The following is a 26,843-nucleotide window of genomic DNA, read 5'->3' on the forward strand; positions in this document are numbered from 1 at the left end:
AATATACACTTGTAGGGCACCATTTTTTATCATATACACACACACCAGTATATTTTTCAACCAAAATAAACTACTATAATGTACATACTATCTAGTGACTTGCTCTTTTCAATAATCTCCACCTTTCTAGGGCAATGGTTTCATCTTATCTAATATTCAGTTTGACTACACTCAGATTTCTTCAATTGTCCTGGAAGTGCATTTTAAAGGTTCAGACTGTAATGTCCCTTACATTTCTTTTCAAAAAGTAGTTGTCTTTTTTAAGACAATAAATTGTTGAAAGATGAGCCAGTTATCTTACAGAATAATATCCTATTCCACTTTCTAGATTTTTTTGGCTACTTCTATGGTTTTATTTAGTTTGTCCATTATCTGTACTTTTTTCACTAATTGTACAATACAAGGTTCTGAATGACTGATGCCTGCTTATTGTTCCAATTTATTTCATTCTATTCTCTACTTGATTTTGACCAAAAGGCTGAGAAACGATTCCTTTCATTTTCTACTTGCATTTTTTTTTTTTTTTGGTCTGTTTGAGACAGGCTCTTGCAATGTAGCTCGGGCTGGCCTCCAACAGTGGATCCTCCTGCCTCAGTTTCCTGAGTGCTAGGATTACAGACGAGTACCACCACATGCGGTTTGGTTTTTAAGTTCTGCCCAACTTGTTTCTACGCCTTGGACATGGGAAGTGCTTTTGGTTGGGTTTGCCACTCAACCTCTCTTTACTCTTTCCTTCCTCTAATGTCAAAAGTGTCATTTTAAGTTCATCTTGTTGGAGAAAGCCTCTTTAATTACTTTAAGTTAGGTTCTTCCAAGTGAAAGTCCAAGCACCTGCTTCTTTCCCCTTATGATACAGTTTTTGTGATACCGTCTGTGTCCTTACCTGCTGCAAACTGCACAAAGGCAGGGCCCTTGTACTAGATTTTTTTGTGCACTCATTCAAACCTGTACCCAGAAGACCATCAACAGCAGCAGAATCGTAGGTCGTAATGGCCCTGGTGTCGTAGGTCATAATGGCTCTGGGGCCGCAGGTCTTGGGCAGGTGGCCGTCCGCGCTCGCAGGTAACAAAGAGTGCTTCTCCGTGGACTTGCTCGGGCGGAGGATGAAAGTGCTCATTCTCGCCATTGCCGCAGTGAGGGGGCAGAGGAAGCGACCAGATGCGGACGCGGCAGGGGTCTCACCGCGCAGTTGTCGCCGCGCTGGCACCAGGTGAGCTTCGCCGACGCGGCGCCCCCACGTGATCGCACGGCGCGCTCCCTCCGACTGCGCCTGCGCGGAAGTTCCCGGAAGTGGCCGGACCGGAGCGCAGACGGCCGTACGTCCGTCGGCCCGTGGGTCCGCTCGTCCGCCGCCGGTGCCTCGTCGTCTTTGCGACCCGAGCAGCGGCCGGGCGGTCATCATGGCGACGTTCATATCGGTGCAGCTGAAGAAGACCTCGGAGGTGGACCTGGCCAAGCCACTGGTGAAGTTCATCCAGCAGACGTACCCGAGTGGCGGCGAGGAGCAGGCCCAGTACTGCCGCGCGGCCGAGGAGCTCAGCAAGCTGCGCCGCGCCGCGCTCGGACGCCCGCTGGACAAGCACGAGGGCGCGCTCGAGACGCTGCTGAGGTGGGCGCGGGACGGGCTGGGGTCGCCCTGCTCCTCCCGGTCCCCTGGTTTCCCTCGGTGGCCGTCCCGCCCCGCCCGGCCCGGCCCGGCCCGGCCCTGCCCGGCCAACTGGCCGGTAGCGTAGGTGTGGTCTGCATTCCTTCCTGGTGAGCGCGCCCGGCCTGTTGGCTGGACGTCACCCTGCTCTCTTGGCCGGGCCCCACCCAACCTGCAGTCGCCTGGGTCCTACCTGGGAGGAACTCTGCTCACATTTACTCAGCTAGTTTTCACTTTGGGGGCCTCTGGCTGAAGACTTCCCTCTGTGCCCCCCCCGCCCCTTTTTCCAGACTCTGTTTTATGACTTTTCTTGGGCCAGGTTTAGATTTCCCAAGAGTAGTTGTTTGAGGGAAGGGGGGGAATTGGGACACTGGATCAAATATTTATTTATACTCATTACATTGTTCACTTGAAGTAGATCATCTTAAGTTCAAAACGACAGACGAAGGATTCTAACTTAAGAGCTACAGTTATTTGAAAGTTGAGTGACAAAATAGCCCGTTCAGAGTAGGTTGCTTAAAATCAGTTGTTTATAAACAGGGGTGCACATAAGTGGAATAATTTTGTTACTTTAGCAAGTGCTTACTAACCTCATTCAATATTTGATGAAGGTTCTTTTTGCGGAACTTAACGGTGACATCGTTTTTGTGGCACTTTATTTTCTCATTTCCTATGTAATATATTCTGGTTTCATAGGAGAAGCACAGTTGTATTAGGGTGCAAGTAGCAGAAATCCAGGCTAAACTAGAAGTACTTGTTCTGGTAAGCTGAACGTCTGGGGATATTCCTTCCTTAGGTTTGGGCATCATCCCTGGAAATCTTCTTGCCTCCATGGTGCATCCTTCTTAGACCTTTGCTCATGTATTGAGAAAGATGGCCACTGGCAGCTCCTGGGCTAATTGTAATGGTCCTTCTCCTTCACTCTGTCAAAAGTCCATGGAGGCCTCTAATTTGATTGGGTTGCACACATTTATGTTGGTGGGAAGTAGGCCAATTTTAATATGTCTGGGTTACCATTTGGCTTAATTTCTCCATCCTTCATGCATCAAAGCAAGATTAGTTTGGACAGATTGGTTTGCCAAAGGAAGAGATATTGAATAGCTTGCTAGAGATTATGATGCCTTGGTGCCAATTTTAGAGCTTAGACTGTTGGGTCATTATTTAGCATAAACATTTTTTATGTTAATCGGGGATACTTTAGAATTAACATTTTAAAACATCTTCAGGGTAGTTTGTTTATTTAGGCAGTACTGGGGATTGAACCTTTTACTTGAGCCACACTTCCAGCTTGGTGGGATTGGGGTTTTGAACTCAGGGCTTTGCATTTGGAAAGTAGACACTCTCGCTCTTGAGTCACACCTCTAGTCCTTCAAAGCAGTTTTTATGTTGACATGAGTAACATTCAATGAACATTCAATAAAACATGCTTGTAGTATGATGAACCTGTGATTGGAAACCTTATTGAGGAGATTAGGTTTGATTCCAACACTGAAGGAGCTTCGGTTCTTCGGAGGCAGTTGGCTAATGGTTTTAGAGTAATAGACAAGGGGATATGGGGGGATAGTGGGTAATGGATCAGGTGGCATGCTGCTGGAAACTGTAAAACTTCATTCATGCCCTTTTTCTTTCACCAGGCATTAATGTGGGACTTATTCCTAGGTAGTACAGCTAAAAGTATGTTTCTTTGTCACTTCTGTGTAATCTTTTCTTACTTAGCACAGTCATTCAGCAAGTACTAAGATTTTTTTCACTTTTTTGGGGGTTAGGGTAAGCTAATAAACTTACTGAGCTTATTAAATTTTGCAGTGGAGGTGTGTACAAGAATTCCTTGGGTCTATATACTGTAAAATTGGATACTTGTTAATCAAATAGTGAGATGTTCAAATCCAGCAGAACACCTTTTTGAAACATATAGTCATTTAATAGTTTGTAGGTTTTGTCGTGGTAGAGTTGGAACCCAGGGCCTTGTCTATGCTAAGCAAACACTCTACTACTGAGCTATATCCCCAGCCATTTTTTTCTTTCTTTCTTTTTTTTTTGAAATAGGATCTTACTATATAGCTCAGGATAGGAACCTGCTGTGTGGCACAGGCTGGCTTCAAACTCATAATCCTCCTACCTCCCCCTCCAGCGAGCTGGTATTACAGGTGTGCCTTTGGTGTTTTGACACTGGGTGTTGCTCTGTAGCACAGATTGGCTTCAAACTCACTGGAGATCCTCCTGCATGCTGGGATTATAGGCTTGTGCTGCCATGCCTGCTTCAGTTTTGTTTTTATTAATGGAAGAATAATTTATATAGATTTTGTAAAATTTCTAATCAGAGTTATCTCTCATTCTTTTCATTTATAAAATGAAGTTGATGGACTAGTAATTTCTGAAATATTTTGTAAGCACTAATATTTTATTGTTCAGGGAAGAAAATATTGCTGTTTCATTTTACTTTACAAATGGTGCTTGCATTCTGATTGTTGGTTTAGGGATGGAGATACTGAAACAGTATTGCACTAATGACATAGTTGAGGTATCTTTTTTAAGTTTCTTTTATTCACATGTGCATACAGACATTATTAAGGTATTTTAATAAGTACTAATGGAGGGCTGTGTGAACCACATTATGGGAGAAAGTGTGGAGAATATAAAGATGTATTGTAATTGGTTTCTGGCCTCAAGGAATATGTGTAGTCATCAGACCTTAATTTGGTTCAGTAATTTTTTCTGCATAGATGTGTAAATACAAAAATTTAAAGAAAGATTTAAAATCTTATGTGTGTTTCTGTGTTTTGATGTTTTTGATGTCTTATTTATAAAAGAACTTGTCGGGATTATCATTTTACATAACCATAAAAAGGTGGTCTTGGGTTTTTTCACAAAAGGTTTAAGCTCACATAGCTAACTTTTTGGCACAACTTGGTTGAGATCCCATCTCCCTGAACTGGTTGCTTTCTGTTATACTCTGCTGCCAGCAGTGTTTTATCAGTGATTTCTCATGGGATGAGTTGGGTGAAGAAAGAGCCAGAAAGTCAGGCTCAGGAAGGATCTGTAACTTTGGCTCAGGTCCTCATTTTTAATTCCTTTCTCCCTCTAGGTGGTGGTCTGAAGTACAGAGCCCTAAGTATAGATTTGAGTGATAAAGAGTTACAGAAGTGTGAATTGCAGTATTACTTTGTCTAATCTTCACACCTGTCTCTTAAAAACTTTTTAAAACTAGAATTTCTGCTGGGGGCATGGCTCAAATGTTAGAGTACCTGCCTAGCAACAGTGAGGCCCTGAGTTCAAACCCTAGTACTGAAATAAACAAAAAACCTCAAAAAACTCCTAGAATTTCTGATAGGGATTTATCCTGCACTTGTTTTTGGTGTTTTTAAAGAAATGTTTTCATTTTCTAGTTTTTTTCCCCCCAAGACATTTGATTTTGTTTTTATGGTGCTTTGGATTAAACTCAGGGCCTTATTCATAGTAATACTACTGAGCTATACTCACAGCCCTTTTCATGAGATTTTTGAAATTAAGCTATTGTATATTTGCTTTAAGGTGGTTGAATTTTAACAAATAGATGAGCACATATAAATTGACAACCTCGCAAATTACCTTGATCCTAGTCAGCTGTGCTAGGTGCCCAAGTTGAAATGTATAGGCTCTCTGAAGGAGAGAAAGTTATTTTGGAATTTGAATGCTGTGTTACTTGGAATTTCATTGCTGTGACATAATACCTGAGAAAAACAACTTAAATGAGGAAAGGTTAAAAAAAAGAAAAACAACAAAAAGAATAAAAAAAATGAAGAGAGGTTTATTTTGGCTCATGGTTTCACATGTTTCAGTCATGGTCAGCTGGTTTCATTCCTTTGAGTCTGAGAAAAGGCAGAACTTCATGGAAGAAGGAGCCTGTGACACTTTCCTCTCATGGTGTTGGGGAAGCAGGAAGACAGAAAGGGACCAGGGATAAGATAGATGCTTCAAAGGCATGTTCCCAGTGGCCCACTTCTTCCAACTAGGCCCTACCTCCTAATAGCTGATTCAGCAATGAACTCAACATTGGGCTAACCCATTGATGACACTAGTGTCCTCATGATCCAGTCAATTTTCAGTAGCACCACCAGCTGGGGCCCAAGCCGAAACCACAACAGGTATCATTGGGGGTAGAGTGTGAAACTGCCCATGTTCATGTTGACCACTCTTCCCCTCCAGTAGACTGGTACTTTTTTTTTGGGGCAGGTAAGGGCGGTTATATGAATACTCACCTTCTATCCTTTATTTTTCCTTTTCCTGAGCAAAGTCTAAATGTCCCTTTTCAGAAAAAAGTTCATCAATCCTTACTCTACAGCAATCTTGGCCTTGCTTAGCCAGGCATATTTTTAGCTGCTCTATTGCCTCAGCTTTTTTTTTTTTTTATTATTCATATGTACATACAATGCTTGGGTCATTTCTCCCCCCTGCCCCCACCCCCTCCCTTACCACCCACCACACCCCCTCCCTCTCCCCTCCACCCCCTCGATACCTGGCAGAAACTATTTTGCCCTTATCTCTAGTTTTGTTGAAGAGAGAGTATAAGCAATAATAGGAAGGAACAAGGGTTTTTGCTGGTTGAGATAAGGATAGCTATACAGGGAGTTGACTCACATTAATTTACTGTGCATGTGTGTTACCTTCTAAGTTAATTCTTCTTGATCTAACCTTTTCTCTAGTTCCTGGTCCCCTTCTCTTATTGGCCTCAGTTGCTTTTAAGGTATCTGCTTTAGTTTCTCTGCATTGAGGGCAACAGATGCTAACTAATTTTTTAGGTGTCTTACCTATCCTCATATCTCCCTTGTGTGCTCTCGCTTTTATCTTGTGATCAAAGTTCAGTCACCTTGTTATGTTTGCCCTTGATCTAATGTCTGCATATGGGGGAGAACATACGATTTTTGGTCTTTTGGGCCAGGCTAACCTCACTCAGAATGATGTTCTCCAATTCCATCCACTTACCAGTGAATGATAACATTTCATTCTTCTTCATTTGCCTCAGCTTTTGGAACACCCTTGTTATGGGCTCATTCTTTGGTAGCTCCTGTTCATTTTCAAACAGAATCTTAGGCTTTACTTTTCAAAGTCAAAAAAGGTTGCTTTTTAAAAATGATCTTTTACTGACTTCCTTGGGGCTAGCAACAAAACCAAACAGACCCAGTATCTGTGCACATGGAATTTAGAGTTCTTTGAGAGGAAAGACATTAGCATAATCTCTTGACTGGATTACTGAAGTAGCTCCTTATCTGATTTCTTTACTTCTGCTATTGCTACCTGCACTCAGTTTTCTTCATAGTACCCATGGTGACTCTGTGCATTAGATCATCTTATTCTTTTGTCCAAATTGTCACTCCATACAGTAAAAGCCAGAAGTGTTACAATTGTACTCAAGGTGTCATTATTACTCAAGACATTTTCTCCCATGCTCACTGTGTGACCATATTGGCCTTCCTGCCATGCCAGGTACATTCTCAGACCCACTTTGGTTTCAGGGACTTGACATTCTGCCCTCAAATATATGCTTGGTTCACTCTCTTACCGCCTTCAGACTTTCTCTATGCATGTTGTTTTAAAATTAAGAAAAAGTTATGTAGTCAAATGACTGCCAGGAGAGCATATAATTTATTGACTTAAATGTATAGTGTGAATGTCCTGAAATAGGGTCAGAGAGTTGGATGATGGCCAGATAATGTAAGACCTTACCAAAATTTTTGGATGTGATTTTAAGTATAATGAGAATCCATTAAAGGATTTCAGTACTTAGTATTATAAATGGTATTTCCAAAGTGTAAGAATTACTCTTCTACATAATAATAACTCTTTTACAGCTTTCATTATTCAGAAATAGCATTAATTCGATGTTACTGTTTAATCTATAAAGTTCAAAATTTGCTGATTTCCCCAGTAATGTTGTTTACAGGTCTAGTCTAGGTTCACACATTGCATTTAATTATGTCTCTTTAGTCTCCTTCAGTCGAACAGTTCCTCAGTTTTGTCTTTCATGACCTTGATTTTTTTTTTTTCCTTTTTCTTTCTGTGGTCTTGGGGAGAATTCCCAGGTCCTCACACATGACCTTGTGCATGCTAGTCAGGCATTGTACCACAGGTCTCAAGCCCTTTTTACTTTAGTTATTTTTCCAATAGGGTCTTGCATTTTTGCTGGGGCTGGCCTAGACCTCGATTCTCCTACTTATTTCTCCTCTGTTGCTGGGATAACAGGCACACCATTAGGTCCAGTTTATTGGTTAAGATGGGTTCTTGCTAACTTTTTTTTTTTTTTTTTTTTTTGGGTGGGTCTTGGATTTGAACTAGGGCTTTGAACTTGCAAAGCAGGCACTCTACCACTTGAGCCCTATCTCCTATCCTCTTGCTAACTTTTTGTCTTGGCTGTCCTCCAACTTTGATCCTCCTGATTGCTGACTTCTAGTAGCTGAGATTATTGGTGTGAGTCATCCCATTCAATCTCATGCCCTTTACATTTCTTGAAAACTGCAAGCTAGTTTGTAGCACATCCTTCAATAAGGTTTTGTCTTACATTTACTTTTGGTTTATGTATTTTGGGTTAGGGTTAAATTGATGGTATATTCTTTTTAGTGTATATCAGGAAGAGCAGGATGGCATGTATTCTATTAGTGGTAATAATTTTTATCACTTGGTTAAGATGGTGTTTGCCACATTTCTTGACCTTACAAGTTAATGAGGATGTTGTACTCATTAATAAGTATTTTGCACAGAGATGCTTTGAGGCTGTGTGGTAGCCTATTTCTTATCAAATTTTCATTATTTTCAGTATCCACTGACAAATATTACCAGGTACTATATGGTTCTGAAAGGTGCCAGATGGTGATCTTATTCTGTCATTTCTTCTGGATTTATTTGTTGGCATTGTACAGTAGAGTAAAGCTTTCTTTATTCACTTATCTCAGAATAGTGTTCTTCTTTTCTTCAATGGATTATGGTTTGTCACTGTTCTTTTATTTAAATGATGCTATACTTGACTACCAGGAGCCCCTTAAAACTAGTTATTTTTAAAAATTTGTCCTTAACGTTTTTTTGAGTACTTCATCACCTTTTGGTGTAGCAAGATATTAGGATATTTTGAGTCTTGAATTTGCTCAGTCTCAGCCCTGTAACTAACTACTTCTCTAAGAATCACTGGCTTTTTTTTTTTTTTTTTTTTTGTGGTACTGGGTTTGAACTTGGGGCCTTGGACTTGTTAGGCAAGCCCTCTACTGCTTGAGCCATTCTGCTAACCACTTTTTGTATTGGTTATTTTTGAGATAGAGTGTCACTTTATGCCTGGGCCAGCTTGGACTGTGATCCTCTATTTTTGCTTCCCTGAGTAGATGGGATGACAGGTGTGTACAACCCTCCCAGCTATTGGTTGAGATGGGGTTTCAGGAACTTTGCTGGACTTGCCTTAAATCTTAATCCTCCTGATACTGCCTCCCAAGTAGCTAGGATCATTGACTTCTTTTAATCAGGAGTTTATTTATCTGGGCACTTGGTGTGCTTATTGCTATTGTGTGGTGTAATTGCTTCTATACCCTATAGCATGTATATTTAGGAAACACATACAAACATTTGTGCCTGTTTTTGTTTCTCTCCACAATATTAAAAAGTGAGTTCACATTGATACTTTCAATCTCGTCTCAAATCATAGAGTGTATTCTAACCTTATCCCTTCCTATATTTATAATTGTTTTCTATGACAGTAAAAAACCTGGCTCTCATTATTTTCAATGTATTTACTTAATTGCCTAGTTCTTCCAGTTTGTAACCAAAAGCTTGGTCTCAGACATATTGCTTGCCTTCCTCACTTGCTTACCCGCCCTGATAACTTGGTTCCAGAAAATAACCATTGGAAAGATAGTACAAGTACGGGTAGAAGTGAAAGAAGAAATCTTAGAGGCCAGTTAGAATGCTTGGCCCTGTCCCTCCCCTTCCCCTTCCACTCTCCCTCCCTTCTTCCCCACCCTTCCCCTACCCCACTCATCCCCTTCCCTTCCCTTTCTTTTCCCCTAGAGTTGCTGACTGAAAGCTCACCTAGATTGGGGCGTGGGGGAGAACAATTGCTTTATGTTTATATCATTTTGGTTACACATATATTGGAAGGAATGAGAAAGACAGAGAGATTGACTAGGAAACCTTGGATTAGTCTCCCAGAAAGAAATTATCTGTGTGAGCTTTGATGAGCCTGTATGGCAGTAATGACCATACCAAAAGTACTGAACATACCAAAAATATATTTGAAAGTTGGTATACCTATTTTATCATCAATTTACTAATGTAACTAATTCGTCCAGTGAATATAAACATAGTTATCTTGGAAAGTATTTTAAGAAATAGATGGTCTCTTGAGCAGATGTTAGTAATAGTAATATTTTTCTATGACGGTGGGTAAATATTTTGCTCAGTTTTTTTTAATTGCATACATTTTAGCTCCAGGTTTACACATTAAAAGACTATGTTCATTAGTCTTACAACAGCTGATTAAATTGGATTTGTGGGGCCACTCCAAGTAAGATAAATAGTTTTGGTATACTCTTATTTTACATAAATGCATGTGATATTTAGCTAATTATTATTTTTGCTCTATTTTTTAGATATTATGATCAGATTTGTTCCATTGAACCCAAATTCCCATTTTCTGAAAATCAGGTAAGTCACTAATTTTGTTTTAAAGTTGTATGGTAATGGCAAATGGCCCATTTCCTTTTATCCATGTTATCATTTTATTAAAATTAGTTGATGCTACTTTACTATCTTTATGCCTATGGGATAGTTTTAGATAAGTTAGAAGTTTTTAGGTTTGTCTGATGTGAATCTATGTCCTTTTGGAAAGGAATCCTGGAATTATTCATGTAATTCCTCAGTCACTTTTGGGGCCATGTAGAGCATTGAAATGCATTTTATATCAAAAGGATCTATTATATTGATTGATTAATCTGTGTCTTTCCTTTGACTTTTACAGAATTAAGAAGGAAATTGCATGGTTCAGGAAGTAATACTCTCAGTTTAGTGCTTTAAAAAGTATTGGTACACACCTGTAATCCTAGCTACTCAGGAGGCAGAGATCAGGAGGATTGAGGTTCGAGGTTAGCCTGGACAAATATTTGAGAGACCCTATCTGGAAAATATCCAACAGAAAAAAAGGGATGATGGAGTGACTTAAGTGGTAGAGCATTTGTCTAGCAAGTGTGATGCCTCAAGTTCAAACCCCAGTACCACTAAAAAAAAAATTACTAGTATAGATTACATTTGCATAAAAAGTTGCAAGTATATTATGATTGATGTTATGTTAAAAGAATGATAATTTTCTCTTGAAAACTAGTTGAAAATGAGATAATTTCTTATGGTTTAGTTTGGGAGACTTGATAGAAGTTTTCTAAGTGTGTGGTACTTCTAGATTTTAAAAGTAGTATAGGAAAAGTACTTTAATCACCTGTTTTTTTTTTGTGATTTGGTGATTTTTTTCGGAGTTTTGGACTCACAGCCTTGCACTTGCTAGGCAAGAGCTCTATACTTGAGGTATGGTTCCAGCCCTGAACTTTAAACATTCTTACATTAAAATTTTACTGGTGAAATAACTGTTGAGATTTGTGTTAAAATATTCTAGAAAAAAAATGTTTGTGGATGGTGGTGGTGGTATGAGAATAAGTTGGGGAGTAGATGAACAAAGAAGAGCAAAAGGCTAAAACTGATGGGTTTAGAGGAGTTCATTGTGTTATTGCTACTTGTTTTGTGTATATTTGAAAGCTTTCCTAACCTAGAGTTAAAAATTGGATTGTAATAAATAATTTAAATGAAGCTAAATTCTACTTAACCTACATATGTGGTATACTTACTTTAGAAGCAGGGAGAATATAGTTTTTCATTAAGTAAAATTTTTATTCATGTATGACATACAAATAGAAAGATGAATAAATCGTGTGTATAGCTTTAATCTTCACAAAGTGAATATGTTTGTTTAACTATCACTCAGATCAAGAAATAAAATACATCTTTCCATTCCCCTAAAGAAACCATTGTCCTACTTTTGTAGTAGTAGTTTTCAGTTTTATCTCCTAGAAAACTTGGTAGTGCTTACTCTATTCCCTTTGCCTATTTGACAAGTGTTTGTTCTGTGAAGCCATTGTGTGTTTGTAAAGATGAATAATACAGTGGTTATGATTACTGACACAGAATGACATTTTGGAATATCCTAGTACCAGTATTTTGCTTTTTTTTAAAATTGTGATCCATAAGAAGTGAAAGGAGTTGGTTGCTTAGAGGAGGTATTTTATATGTGTTGAGCTTTTGTCCTTTCCTCTTTGAGGAATTTTCCTCAAAAGAGACTTAATATTTAATGAGATTCAAGATGATAAAATAATTTTCTGTTTTCTTCCATTCTATCCAGATCTGCTTGACATTTACCTGGAAGGATGCTTTTGATAAAGGTTCACTTTTTGGAGGTTCTGTAAAATTAGGTATGTAATTTTTAATAGAAATGACAGGAAATTTGACTTAAACATTTTGTATTGTTTTAAGTTTTTTAAAATTAAAATTACTTTCCTAATAAATCTTTGTAAATATTAAATTTTTTTACATATCTCTTTTATTTTAACTTCAACTTCTTTTTTTTTTTGAACTCAGGACCTCATGCTTGCTAGGCAGGCGCTCTACTGCTTGAACCATTCCACCAGCCTTTAACTTCAGTTTCTAATGCAATTTAAAAATGTTCGTAGGAGCCTATGCCTTGCCAGGCACTGTCCTAGTTATAAAAATGAGTAAGACACTTACATTAAGTCTGGTTGGGAAAATAGTTAATCATTCTACAATGCAGTGTGTACTACATAATGTATAATATGCACTACAAAATAAACTTTTGGTCAATGATGGACCACATTTGTTTTAGTTGTCCTTAAGATTGTGTAGCCTAGTGATGTTATAGCCACCTTAATTTGTGTAAGTATGCTGTGATGTTTGCACAACAATGAAATCACCTAACAGCTCACTTATGAGAGTGTATCTCACTTGTTAAGTTAGGCATTACTGTACGGCTACCTATCTACAAAGTTATGGAAGCCTAGATGAGGAAGAAATTAATGCTACCTGTTATAAGGAAGCAAAATTTGAGTTAGGTCTTAAAGGAAGAGTTTATTTTTCCAGATAGAAAGTGATATTACAGGTACAATATCATAACCAAAGATCAGAATGGAAAGACTTTTTATTCTACCCACTCAATCAAGATATGGTCTCTGTGCCTTCTTTTCTTTATCTGTGAAGTGAGGATAATGATACTTATCCCATGGACTTATTGTGTGGATTTAAAGAGTGATATAAAATGATAATGTATGACATTTAATTATATATGCTTATGTACACATTATATACTTACGTATACCTTATATGTACACTTATATAGTATATACTAAATACGTTGCATGATATATATATATATAATCTGTATGATTCATATGTACTTAAGTATCTAACCATAAGGTATACTAACTACATCAAATAATAAGGTACAAACTTTTCTATATATGCGAGAAAATGGAACTATTATGTAATTCAGAGATCAAATATGTAATGTAATTTTTACATATTGGTGTAAAAATAGTTACTGGTAGGGCTTAAAGCAGTTGGTTGAATTGGGGATTTTGGAGGGTGATAATACTGGAAAACAGACTGTGAACAGTTACAGATAATAAACTCGTGAATTTGTACTTTCCCCTCTTATGTATTAATAACTAATGTTTATTGAGTACTGACTACCCAGATGATATGGAAGAGGTTTTACATATATTATCTTACTGAATTCCCCAATAGCCCAATGAGTAAAGACACTCTTGTTGCCATATGAGCAAACTGGCTTAGGAAGATTGACTGTCGAAGGTCATATGGCTATGGTTTAATGAGGTTGATATGTGAATCTAGAACTCCAGGGACTATAGAGAAACAGACTAGTTGGGAGACAGATGAGAGATAGTGAGGCTAGACAAGGTAGTGTGTACAATTAGAGAAGACGGGATGGGCTTGGGAGGCATTTCAGAGGTGAAATTGATTTTGCTGCCATTGGAGGGAAGAGGAGGAGTTCAGGGTTGACTGAGATTTGTAACTTGGTTTGACCCATTGAATATTTTGTTGATAGACAGGTTGGGTTTGACTTTCCTGTGATAATTTTGGTTAAAAATTTCTCTGGCATTTGGAAGTAATGGATTTGGAAATTACTGTCATTAGGGATAGTAAATTTATCCCCTCTGGCAGATAATAGAAAAGTGTGAAAGCCAGAGCTAGGGGAAATAGAGGAAGATTTCTAAGAATGAAATTGAGAAAAAGCTTTTAGCTCTTGGAGGATCCAGGAAAAAATAGAGACATGAAAGTGAATACCGGAAAAATTTTAAAGGTGATGTAATCCAGGGGTTTCCATGCCTGGATGCATGGAAACTTGGGGAAAAAAAGTTAAAGATACCAATGTATCTCTAAAAAGATGGACACAGAGTTCCAGATGTGATAGAAAGAAATTGTAAGAGGTAAGCGAGATTGGAGAAGTCACTGGACATGGAAGAGAGAGTTTTTCTAGAGCATGCTGAAGAAGACATTGCATGAAATTGAGGGATAGATAGGAAGTGAGGAAATGTAAATAGCAGATGTGGGTTGCTTGTTTTGGAAAATTTGCAGTAAAAATTTAGGGAGAAAGGGATCAGCATTATGTCTAGAGGGAGACATGATGATGAAAAGGATTTTTTTTTGGCCATATTGGGACTTAAACTGAGGTCCTCCAACAAAAGGACTTTTAGTGCTGCTGTGACTTAAACAAATTGGTAGGCTGAGAATAAGGAGTAGGTGGCAGGAGATATATATTTGTTAGAATACTGTACAGTTTTATAAGATCAAGTGATAATGCAACTATGTATTTTTTCTCATGTAAAGCTATATCCATGGAATATTGAATTAAAGATCAAAGTAGGGCTGGAGGTGTGGCTGAAGTGGTAGAGTACCTGCCTAGCAAGTAAAGGCCCTGAGTTCAAATCCCAGTACTTCCCCCCAAAAAAGATCAGTAGCTGTGTTGTACAACTTTTAGGGTCCCCTTAAATTGGGCTCTTGGCAGACTGTTCATATAAAATCTAGTGTGATTCCTTCTTCCTGGATTTATATACCACAGGCAACCTGAATATGGTGTGGTATCCATAACTTGTGAAAAATTGTGTATGAATATATATGTAGTTATTTGTGAAAACATCAAAAAATTAATGTTATTTTTAGGGGTGGGATATTAGATGATTATAAATTTATTTTCTTTTACAGTTTTGTGTTTTACAACTGTTGAATTAAAAAAAACCTTTTCATTTCTAACCAAGTTACTTATTTTGAAAAACGTAGTGAAAAAAAGAGATCATGTGACAACCAAGAATAGAATTAAATATTAAGGAAAAAAGTGATTTTTGAAGAGAAGAGAACAGAATATTTGTTTAAGAAAACATACTTTAAATTTAGGTATGATATAAGAAATAAAAAAAGATAAAGTTTAATTATAAGAACAAAAATAAAATGACAAACTATAGCCTGGGATAGTATTTATGAGAAATAATAAATATATGTATTTATATCTATACACATACAGTGTTATCTGCTGCTTGGAGTATATTTCACTCATTTTAAAAATTGTAATTGTTTCTCTCTGTGGTGCTGAGGATGGAACCCAGGGCCTTATACATCATAGGAAAGTGTGCTTCCACTGAGTGAGCTCTCTAGGCCAATAGTTCATTCTTTTTTTTAGTTTTAATTTTTTTATTAGTATATATTCATTGTACAGAAGGGGATTCATTGTGACAATTTCAAATAGGCTTATTTGTACACTGGTTAGATCACCTCCACCATCTCCCCCTCATCCTCCTACCCGCCCCACTTTAAGGAATTGCAGGAGGTTTCATTGTTCTATTTTGTATAGGTATAAGAAGTCCATTATACCCGACTTCAAACTATATTACAAAGCAATAGCAATAAAAACAGCATGGTACTGGCACAAAAACAGACATGAAGACCAGTGGAACAGAATAGAGGACCCAGATATGAATCCACACAACTATGCCCACCTCATTTTTGACAAAGGTGCTAAAAATATAAGATGGAGAAAAGACAGCCTCTTCAACAAATGTTGGGGAAAGTGGTTAACCATCTGCAAAAAACTGAAAGTAGATCCATGTTTATCACCCTGTACTAGTATCAACTCAAAATGGATCGAGGACCTTAATATCAGACCCAAAACTCTAAAGTTTGTACAGGAAAGAGTAGGAAATACTCTGGGAGTAATAGGTATAGGCAAGGACTTCCTCAATAGAGCCCCAGCAGCTTAGCAACTAAGAGAAAGTATAGACAAATGGGACTTAATAAAACTAAAAAGCTTCTGCAGAACAAAAGAAATGGTCTCTAAATTGAACAGACTACCCACAGAGTGGGAGAAAATATTTGTCAGCTATGCATCAGACAAAGGACTGATAACCAGGATATCCAGGGAACTCAAAAAACTAAACTCTCCCCAAGTTAATGAACCAATAAAGAAATGAGCAACTGAACTAAACAGAACTTTCTCAAAAGAAGAAATTCAAATGGCCAAAAAACACATGAAAAAATGCTCACCATTTCTAGCCATAAAGGAAATGCAAATCAAAACCACACTAAGATTCCACCTCACCCCTGTTAGAATAGCCATCATTAAAAACACCACTATTAACAAGTGTTGGCAAGGATGTGAGGAAAAAGGAACCCTCGTACACCGCTGGTGGGAATGCAAACTAGTGCAACCACTCTGGAAAATAATATGGAGGGTTCTTAAAAATCTAAACACATCTGCCATATGATCCAGCAGTCCCACTTCTGGGGATATACCCAAAGGAATGCGACACAGGTTACTCCAGAGGCACTTGTACACCCATGTTTATTGCAGCACTATTTACAATAGCCAAGTTACGGAAACAGCCAAGATGCCCTACTACTGACGAATGGTTTAAGAAAATGTGGTATTTATACACAATGGAATTTTACTCAGCCATGAAGAAGAATGAATTGTTATCATTTGCAAGTAAATGGATGGGACTGGGAGAACATCATTCTGAGCAAGGTTAGCCAGGCTCAGAAGACCAAAAATCGTAGGTTCTCTCTCATAGATCTAGGGCAAATACAGCAGTGTTGTTGGACTTGGGGCACATGATAAGGGGAAAGCACACATGGGAGGTCTGGGGATAGGTAAAAAACCAAAACATGATAGTATTTGATGTCCCCACTGTAGAGGAACTAAAACAGAAACTTTATAGTGACAGAAGTCAATATGAGAAGGGGATCAGGAACTAGTGGAAAGGTCAGTTAGAGATGAATCAACTTGGGATGTAACACATTTGTACATGGAAGCAATGCTAGGAATCTCTTTGTATAGCTATCCTTAACTAACATAAACACTTTGTCTTATTATTGTTTATAGTCTTTCTTCAACAAAATTAGAGATAAGGGCAGAATAGATTCTGCCTGGAAGTGAGGGGGGTGGGGTGGGAGCAAGAGGGAGGGGGCAGAGGGGGCAGGGGGGAGAAATGACCCAAACAATGTATGCATGTATGAATAAACAAATAAAAAAGAGTCCATCAACTATATTCCCCCACCTCAGCCTCCTTTCACCCTTCCCCCTCCTACAAGTTATGCCCCTCCATTGTACCATTTTTACAGTCCTGTCTTTTGTTATTCATGTCTAAGTCATTGTTCAAAAGGGTTTCTTGATGTATCTTTGCAGTGAGTATATTTTACTGTGGCCCATTCAGCCCTTTCCATAACTCTCCCTTATCCCTTCCCTCATAACCCCCATTTTTCAGTGGCTTTCAATACATATCCTTATATATCCTCTACCTTCACAGATGTTATGTTTTATGAAATTGTTGATGCTTTATCATTCTCTTCCCTTCCCTGAGTCCCATAGAGTAGATCCACTCTACATGTTCTACATATGAGTTTGTATATGGTCATGTTTGGTTTTGTGTATGTGTTTATCTTTTGGATCTATCTTCTACTTGTGGGAGAAAACATATGGCCTTTGTCTTTCTGAACCTGGCTTACTTCACTTAACATGATGTCTTCGAGTTGTATCCTAGTTCATTCTTCTTGAAGCCCATTGATTTATTGTCATATAAAGGGCCAACTGCTGCTTACTTAAATCATGATTTTCTTGTACTGCTTTACTTATTTTTTCTTTCAGATACTTTAATTATTCTGCCACTGCACACATTCTATGTTTTTTTATCATGTTCTTAAGATTTTCCAAAATGATCTGTTTCTCTAGAGGCTCCCCTTCCCTCCTCTTTTCCCTTTTAGAGTGGTACTGGGAACTGATCCCAGTTGCTCATGTTAAGCACTGAACTACATCTCTAGACTTTTTTGTTTCATTTTGAGATGACATTTCCCTAAGTTGTCTAGATTGGCCTCAAATTTGTGGTCCTCTTGTCTTAGCCTCCCTATTAGCTGAGATCACAGGCGGGTAGCACTACACCTGACTGGAGTCCCCTTTTCGCCGCCTCCTCCTCCTCCTTTTTTTTTTTTTTTTGCAGTACTGGAGTTTGAGCTCAGCCTTGTACTTGATAGGGAGTCCCTCTACCACTGGGACCCTGCCCCAGGAGTCCCTTTTTCTTTAGAGACTCCATGGTTTTTTGTCTTTCCTTGCTTTAATCTAGACTGATTGCTCTCTAAAGTTGCTGTACAGCCATTTTCCTGTACTGTCACTAGTTCCCTAGGTTAAAGCCATTGTTTTATGCATATTGTGTCTTTGTAGAATGTATTATTAAGTAACTTTCTAAGAAGTGGTAAGCTTTGTGAATCTCTTCTTTCTGAAAATGTCTATAGTTTATCTTCACCTAGGATGTGGCTTGAAATTCTGACACATCGGTGCTTAGGTAAACATGAGTTATCTCTGGCTCTGTTTCACTTCATTCTCCACATTCAAACAATTCATCGGCAAACCATACCAGATTTTCCTTTAAAACATATTCAAAATGCAGTGACTTGTTAGCACTTCTCCTGTTTCCATTCTGGCGAGTTGTCATTACTTCTCAGTACCTTACTGAAGCAGCTATCTATACTGTTGCACTAGACTCTTGCTTCCCTCTAGATTGTTTTATACAGTGTGGGCTGAGCGGTTTCTCTGTTGGAAACTATTGACTTCCCACCTCACTCAGAGCAAGAGCTAAAGGCTTTATAGAAAAAGAGTATTTCTCCTTTTCATCTTTTTATCTTTTTGCTTGCCATTTTGTTCTTTGCCCTCTCTTTTTCAGATGTATAGGTCCTATTAATTATTTGTCACATTAAATAAAATTACATTTCTTTAGAATTTAAAGGCATTATTTCTTGCCTTTTAGTATCTAGTGTTACTGATGAAAAGTTTGTTCTTTTAAGTGACTTGATTCTTTTCTCTTGGGAAGATTTTAAAAATCTTTATATCCTTTGTGTTTAGAAATCTCAGAAGATCTAATCAGATCTTGTGTGTGTGGCATTTATTTTGTTTACTTTTAATATTTAAATTTTTATTTTTTGAACCCAGGGGCTTATACTTGCTAGGCTCTACCACTTGAGCCATGCTTCAGCCTTTTTTGCTTTAGTTTGCTTTTGGTAGCTTTTGTGCTTTTGTCTGGGTTGACCTCGACGTGTAATTCTCCTACCTCTGCCTCCCACATAGCTGGGGGTATAGATATGTGCCATGATGCCTGGCTTATCTTTAGTTTGCGCGTGTGTGTGTGTGTGTGTGTGTGTGTGTGTGTGTGTGTGTGATTTATTGCTGACCCATTTAGTTTGAACACTTTTATCTCTTTTCAGACCTGGGAATTTTTCTTAAATTTCTTTGATAAGTTTCTTGTCTCTCTCTCTCTCTTTTTCCACCCCCCTTTTCTCTTTGGAATTTGTTATTAATCAGATGGTGGTTGTTCTGAGTTATTCACAATTCTTACATTTTAAAGTTCTTTGAGTTTATATTCTACTTTTGGGAAGCTACTTATATATTTTTTAACACTTCTTTTGAGAAAATGTTAGTAATTAAGTTTTTAATTTCTAGGCACCTTTTCTTATTCATTAACTTAAAAAAATAATATCCTGTTCTAATTTGATGGATGTACCATCTTTGGGTCTCCTTAAGGTACTAATTATGATTTTTGAATTGCTGGAATTGTTTTTGTTCACTCTGGGCTCAGCTTTTCAGTTACCTTAATATCTTATTTTTGTGCAGATTTTCTTCACAATATTCTCATGTTATTCTAGTTTTTCATGAACTTAGGACAGTAGGTGAGAGTAGCTGGTATGTATTCTGCTAAACTTTAGAGTGAGGAGGGTAGAAGTGATTTCGAAGCAAGTCACTTCTGAAAACTGGTATTAAAAGAGGCTACCAAGTGCTGTAGCAAGAAGGGCTTTATGGCACTACTCTGAGGCATAGACACATAACTGAGTGTTGTTCTAGTTCTCGTAGATAGCTTATACTGTGTTTTTTACAAGGAACCTTCTGATTATTTTGCTTGGTGGTCAGTGTCTGGTATACTATGCAAGATGTTGAATTATGCCGTAATTGAATTTTGTAAGTATTTGGGAGCTATTGTCAGTTCTTTTGTTTTAACATGATAAAATACACATACCCATTTGAAATGTACAGTTGAGTGGTATTTGCTGTATTGAGCCTTCATCACTATCTGTTTCTAGAACTCCTTCATTTTACAAAACTGAAAATCTATACCCATTGAACTATAATTTCCCATTCTTCCCTTGCTGCCAGCCGCTGACACCCACTATTCTTCCTCCTGTCTAGATAATTCATATAAGTAGACTCATACAGTGTTTGTCTTAAAAAATGTTGGAAAACACACATAACAAAATCTACCATCTTAACTATTTTAAAGTGTATAGTTTAGTAGTGTTAGGTATTATTGTAAAACGGACCTCCAGAACTGTTTTTTTTCTTGCAAATCTAAAATGCTGTATTCATTAAACAATCCCCCGCTCCTGCCATCTACTTTCTCTTTCCATGGATTCAACTACTCTAATTACCTCATGTAAGTGGAGTCATATAGTATTTATCTTTTTGTGACTGGCTTATTTCACTTAGCATATGTCCTCAAGGTTCATCTATGTTGTAATACGTGATTTCCTTTCTTTTTAGGGTTGAATAATATTTCATTGTGTAGATGTACCACATTTTGTTTATCCAGCCATCAGTTGATGGACACTTGGGTTGCTTTTGCTTTTTGGCTATTGTGAATAATGCTGCTCTGAACATGAGTGTACAAATACCTCTTTGAGAGTCTGTTTCAGTTCCCAGAAGTGGAATCTAGATTATATAGTAATTCTGTTTTTGAAGTTTTGAGGACTCACATACTGTTTTCCGCAGTAGCTGTAGCATTTTGCATTCCTACCAAGTGTGCAGAGATTCCAGTTTCTCTACATCCTTATCAACACTTTTCTGTTTTTTAAAAAGTAGCAGCCATGCTAATGGAAGTGAGGTGTATAGTCTCTTGATCACAGTTGCATTTCTTCCACACTACTCTGCTAGACTCTGAGAAACGTGTGGGCATGAAGGTGTAAGGTATGGAAGGCCAGTTAGGAGGATCTTGTATTGACTCAGGATTGTAGTAATGGAAAATTGGCTTAAAAATGGGGGGAAGGTAAATGTTTGAGAGGTAATGGAAAAATGGAAAGAATTTATTTGAATTTAAGAGATTAAATGAGAAATGACATGAGAATGACTTTCACATTTTGAACCTGAGTAGAATAAAAACGTGGAAGTAAAAGGAAGGAGAGAAAGAATAATTTGTTGATCTTTTGAGTTTCTGATGATGGGAATATTGTGGAAATGAATGCCTTGTAGGACAGCCTGAAATAGCGAGAAAGCAGGTCTTGGAAGCACTTGTGAGAGCCAGTGGAATAAGGATCATAGTATTTCTCTTTGAAACATTTGTTTTCTTTAGAAAAAATAATCTGATAAATGTTTCCTTCTCAATTTTTTGCAGCTCTTGCAAGCTTAGGATATGAAAAGAGCTGTGTCTTGTTCAATTGTGCAGCCTTAGCTAGCCAGATTGCAGCAGAACAGAACCTGGATAATGATGAAGGATTGAAAATCGCTGCTAAGCATTACCAGGTATGCAGATCAACAAAAGTTGGATTAAATTGAAAATAATTTGCATTTAGATTTATAATTGTTTTTAACACAATAGATGTTTTATTGGAAAGTAATGTTCTTTTTAATGAATTGATCCTTACTGTTGAAGCTTGAGATAAACTACTTATAGATCAGGTCTGTTTTTCCTCAGCATTGTATACCCAGCACCTAGCACAGTGCCTGGCACATAACTGAGGCTCAGTAAATGTTGATTGAACAAAAATGATTACTCATGAGACGAAATCTCATATATTTATGGTAAATCTCTTGTAAAAAAATGACCTCACTTATAACATGTAAATATTAGTTTTGTATGTTTTCTTGGAGTGGACACAACTAAAATTTTACTGGTGTCACAAAAATTAAGAACTTCTGGCAAAAAAATAAAAGTTTAATTCTGAGACTTGTGGAGAGGTTATATTTAAATGTCAGATGTAATGTTTTTAAGATGGTTAAATCTGTATTTTAGGTACTAAAATTGACTAATGTGGGATGCTGTTTATTATTTACTCAGGTTTTTTTTTTTGTTTCAGGTGAAAGAAGAATAACATTATTAAGTGATACCATATGTTAAGTTTTCATATTTTGTGACATTATAATTTAAAAAGTATTTTCATATATATCATCAGATTCTCACGTAAACCTGTGATGCATGTCATGTAATGTCATTCCCATTTTACATATGAGGAGACTAAAGTCAGAAGTGTTAATAAAGCAGTTCATTTGGGTTTCGGATGTTCTAAATTTCATGGTCTTCCAGCTGGTCTTTCCACTGTCTCTCCATGGAATTTGCTTGTGTTGGAGGAGCTCTTTTCCTTTTGTTTAAGTTCAGGGGAGAAAAGTGAGGAATGCTGGTTTGGGAAAGTGAAAGGAAAACACACTGTAAGTAAAGCACATGCATCAACTTGTGGCTTGCCCATCTATTTTGAGTGGGCATAGATGTCACATGTAATGCATGTACTCTTCCATTTTGAGGCTATAAATGGCAAATATTTAAAAATATTCAAATGAAGTAAAATTTTATTTAGTTTTTTGTTACTGTAACTTATTTAATTGGCATGTGAGATCTTAGAGCTCATTTGGCATTGTTGAGGAAACCCTCTGCTCTTTGTGTTCACAGCAGGTTATATGTTATGATGTAAAGAGAGCTGTTGTCTTAGACATGGCTCCTGGTCTGGGCTGCTTGCCATCCAGAGGCCATTATGTGCCCATGGGCAAGTTCTTTAACCAGAGAAATTCCCAGTTCCTCATCTGTGCATGAGGACCTCGATTCCTCAATCTTCTAGTCTATCATTCTGTTAGCTTTCAAACAAGCCAGCTGATTAATCCTTGCAGATATCCTAGTTTTGCAATATTTTTTGACTGTATAAAATGTGCTGTTCCTTTTAATGTAGTTAAGTTACCTCTGTGTACCTTACCTATCTAATCTACCTTTTAATTCTAGACCAACTTCTTCCTTTTTCTTAGTGTAATTTTTCATAAAGCAAAGTCATTTTAATAGTAATTGCAACACAGTATAATTGGGATGAAAAATTTCATGGGGAACATTTTACTAGGGAGCTCCGAAGGCCAAACAGAAATGATTAACAATGGATAGTAATGCTGTCCCCAGAGGACTAGGTGAATGTACTATATGGGGTTTCCCCCAAGCACAGCATGCTTTTTTGAAAGATGAATTTGTTTGGGACCAAGACAAGAGCATTTCAGTACTAAAAACATTGTAACGATATTTTATCCCTTCCTCTATTCTTAGGTAAGTTTTGAAGAGGTATATCTAAAAATAGGCTTAATCAGTTATTGCCATTAATTTACTTTATTTTCCCCTGTAATTTGTTTTTAATCTTTGTTAAGTTTCCTTTTACTTTAGAGTCTTGGGAAAATACTTTTATGTAATTAAAATGATTTAGATTGGTATTGCAGAATATAAAAATTTAAGCATAGTAACTATTCACTGAGGTAACATTTAAAATTATTTTTGAATGTAACAGTAGGAAATTATCTTGCAGCGTTCCTGTAGATTTTACAGAATATTTTTTTTCCTCCTTCTCTAGTTTGCTAGTGGTGCCTTTTTACATATTAAAGAAACAGTTTTATCTGCCTTAAATCGAGAGCCCACCGTGGACTTATCACCAGATACTGTTGGGACCCTCAGTCTTATTATGTTGGCACAGGCCCAAGAAGTATTTTTTTTAAAAGCCACAAGAGGTAACTAATTATTCTTCCACTTTGTTGTCTGTGAAAAAAAGAACAGGCTTTTAACTAAGAAAGTGATTAAAATATGATTAGAATATAATTTTTCTATATAGATTTCCTTTTTGAAGTTGATACATGAAGTTTTGAAAATAAGTGTTTTTGAACTTGTACTGCAAGAGTGTAAGTGATGTTTGAAGGCTTGTGGAGTGGATAACCATTGTCTTCAAACACTGAATGCTGTAGTAGTATTCATATCTACTTGTAATATTGCACATGCTGATTTATCTAGCACATATTTATTGAATACCTTTTGTGTGCCAGGTGTTGTTATAGTATCTAGATAAAACAGCAGACAAACAAGGCTTCTGGTTTTAGGAAGCTTATGTTTTAGTGTGGAATAGATGATAAGGAAGATACTAAGTAGCCAAGGTCATTTCAGAGAGAGGTAATTGCTATGAGGAAAGTAGGAATGGATTATGTGGGAGTGGCTGTGGAACAGGAGTGTACTGTGATCGTGGAACTTTTTAGACTCATTAGTCAGTAAGGTTTTTTTTTTTTTTTTTTTTTTAAAGGAGATCATGTTTAAAATAGACTTAAATGACAAAAAGAAGCCAGCCAGCAAAGTCCCTGGCAAATGAGGGAGCAAGAGCACTTCTTGTAAGGCATGTAAGTTAGTATAAGAGAGTGGAATATAAGCTGGCTACTTAAGTGCACAGAAATTGAGACTAAAGAGAGCTGCAATTGTGTGGAAGAGATATGAACTGGAACAGTTTTTTTTTTTTAATCTATTTGTTTAAAATAGCATGCCAAAAAAAAAAAAATAGCATGCCAGCCATGGTGGCTCATATCTGTAATCCCAGCTACTTGGGAGATAGAGATGGGAAGGATGGGGGTTTGAAGCCAGCTGTGGCCAAAAAAGTTATAAGACCCTCATCTCAACAAAAAGCCAGGCGTGGTAATGTGTGTCTGTCATCCTAGCTGTGTGGGAAGCATAAATAGGAGGATTGCAGTCCAGCCCAGTTAGGCAAAAATGGGAGACTCTACCTGAAAAATAAAGCATAATGGGCTGGTGGAGTGGCTCAAGTGGTGGAGCCCCTGCCTAGCAAACCTGAGACCCTGAGTTCAAACCCCAGTATCGCAAACAAAAACAAAAAAACAAACCAAAACAAACAAATTCCAGCTTTTGTTGAGGTAGAATTCACTTATACCAAAAGTCACCTTTTTAAGCTGTATAAGTCAGTGTTTGTTAGTGTATACACAGAGTTTTGCAACTGTCACCACCATCTTATTTTAGAATATTATCGTCACCCCATGAAGAAACTCTAACCAGGCATTAGTGATCACTCTTTACTTCTTCTGCCCTGCTGAAAACCATGAGTCTGTTTTCTGTGTCTTTGGATTGGCCTATGGAATAATTACGTTTTATGCAGAATACTTAATTTCATCAATAGGGATTTTTTTTTAGACAACCATACAAACTTGATTGCAGTGTCTATACTGAGTCATATATCATATTATTTTAATTATAATGGTCATTTAAAATATTTTATTCTAGATAAAATGAAAGATGCCATCATAGCTAAATTGGCTAATCAAGCTGCAGATTATTTTGGTGATGCTTTCAAGCAGTGTCAGTACAAAGATACTCTCCCAAAGGTCAGTTACTGTTTTATAAAGTTGGTTATTTTGCATGAGGAAATATTTTTACATACAAGAAGCAAGTTGAAAATTATGTATTATAAGGGAACTGAAATTTAATAGAAGCATTTAAATAATATATTTGTAGAAATTTTTAAAAATTTAAGATGCATGTACAGTTCTTTTATATTTAGGGGATACGTCTGTCTTTATTCTTTGCTAAACTTGTTTTCCTAAGGTAAAACTCTGGAAAATTTTGACCATTTGTCTTCAGTAATTTTATCAAATCGAGGCATTGTGTCATTCTGAATTGTTGGTGATTTAGTATAAGCATGAATACTTGAGCATGTTGATTATTTACATTTTTAATTATTGTCCTGTTTTCTTAAAGATGAGTCTCAAAGCGCAAAAACAGACATAAAGAAAAAAAAAGGAAAAGAAAACTTAAATGCATCCGATACCTTGATTAGAATTAAATTTGCCAACAGGGATAGACAGTTGGGCTGCTAATGGACAGCTAAGGAAAAGCAACCATCTTAAACTTCAGGTCACAGGAACTATTGTTTCAATGTGAGCTTTTCTGAATGGCAGTTGAAAAGACTTCAGAGATGATTGTAAATGACAAGGCAGATGACTAGTTTAACAAATGAAACTGTAATGATGGAGTGAAATACATTTCAGTTACTTTCTCAGAAATATTCAAGGAATTAGTTTCATCTGTGTGATACCATATGATATTTGTCACATGACTTTTTTAAAGGAGAATTTATGAGCTTATCGGTTGTATTTAGGAATCATTATAAGTTCTGAAATTGCAAAGAGCTCAGGGGTAAAGTAAAAATGCACATAAGTGCATCAATGGTATACATTAATCAGAAAGTGAACAGTGAGGAATTACTGTGAAGATTCCTGGGGACTTAATTTATACCAAGAGGGCTGGGATGTAACTCAGTGGTGGAACACTAGTGTAGCAGTTGCCACACCCTGGGTTCCATCTCTAGCACCCAATAAAACAACAAAAAATCCCCATCAAAGCTTACCAAGAATCTAATAGAAATTTGCCCAGGACTCTTGAGTACCAATAGCATTACTCTTCTTCTTTTTTTTTGTAGTGAAAGTAATATTAAAGTTTATTAGGAAAGAAGTACTTTCAATAGACTGAAAGTGGGTCATCTCTAGAGAGAGAATGAGAACGACAGTAGCATTCCTCTT

The 26,843-nt window shown here is 37.3% G+C and overlaps 1 protein-coding gene across 2 annotated transcripts in view; it reads left to right on the top strand.

Moving 5' to 3' along the window:
- Nucleotides 1-1,280: 1,280 nt before the first annotated feature.
- The window catches only part of Pdcd6ip (programmed cell death 6 interacting protein), a 70,225-nt gene continuing 44,662 nt past the window's right edge, over nucleotides 1,281-26,843 (top strand). For both annotated transcript variants that reach the window (XM_020167181.2, XM_020167182.2), the window contains exons 1-6: nucleotides 1,281-1,609; nucleotides 10,252-10,306; nucleotides 12,045-12,114; nucleotides 21,652-21,779; nucleotides 23,852-24,005; nucleotides 25,549-25,649. In XM_020167181.2, the coding sequence (XP_020022770.1) occupies nucleotides 1,401-1,609; nucleotides 10,252-10,306; nucleotides 12,045-12,114; nucleotides 21,652-21,779; nucleotides 23,852-24,005; nucleotides 25,549-25,649 (717 nt within the window). In that variant the 5' untranslated portion in view covers nucleotides 1,281-1,400. The remainder of the gene's footprint in view (nucleotides 1,610-10,251; nucleotides 10,307-12,044; nucleotides 12,115-21,651; nucleotides 21,780-23,851; nucleotides 24,006-25,548; nucleotides 25,650-26,843) is intronic.

The sequence above is a fragment of the Castor canadensis genome, chromosome 5 (genome assembly GCF_047511655.1).
Source record: "Castor canadensis chromosome 5, mCasCan1.hap1v2, whole genome shotgun sequence".
NCBI lineage: Eukaryota > Metazoa > Chordata > Mammalia > Rodentia > Castoridae > Castor > Castor canadensis.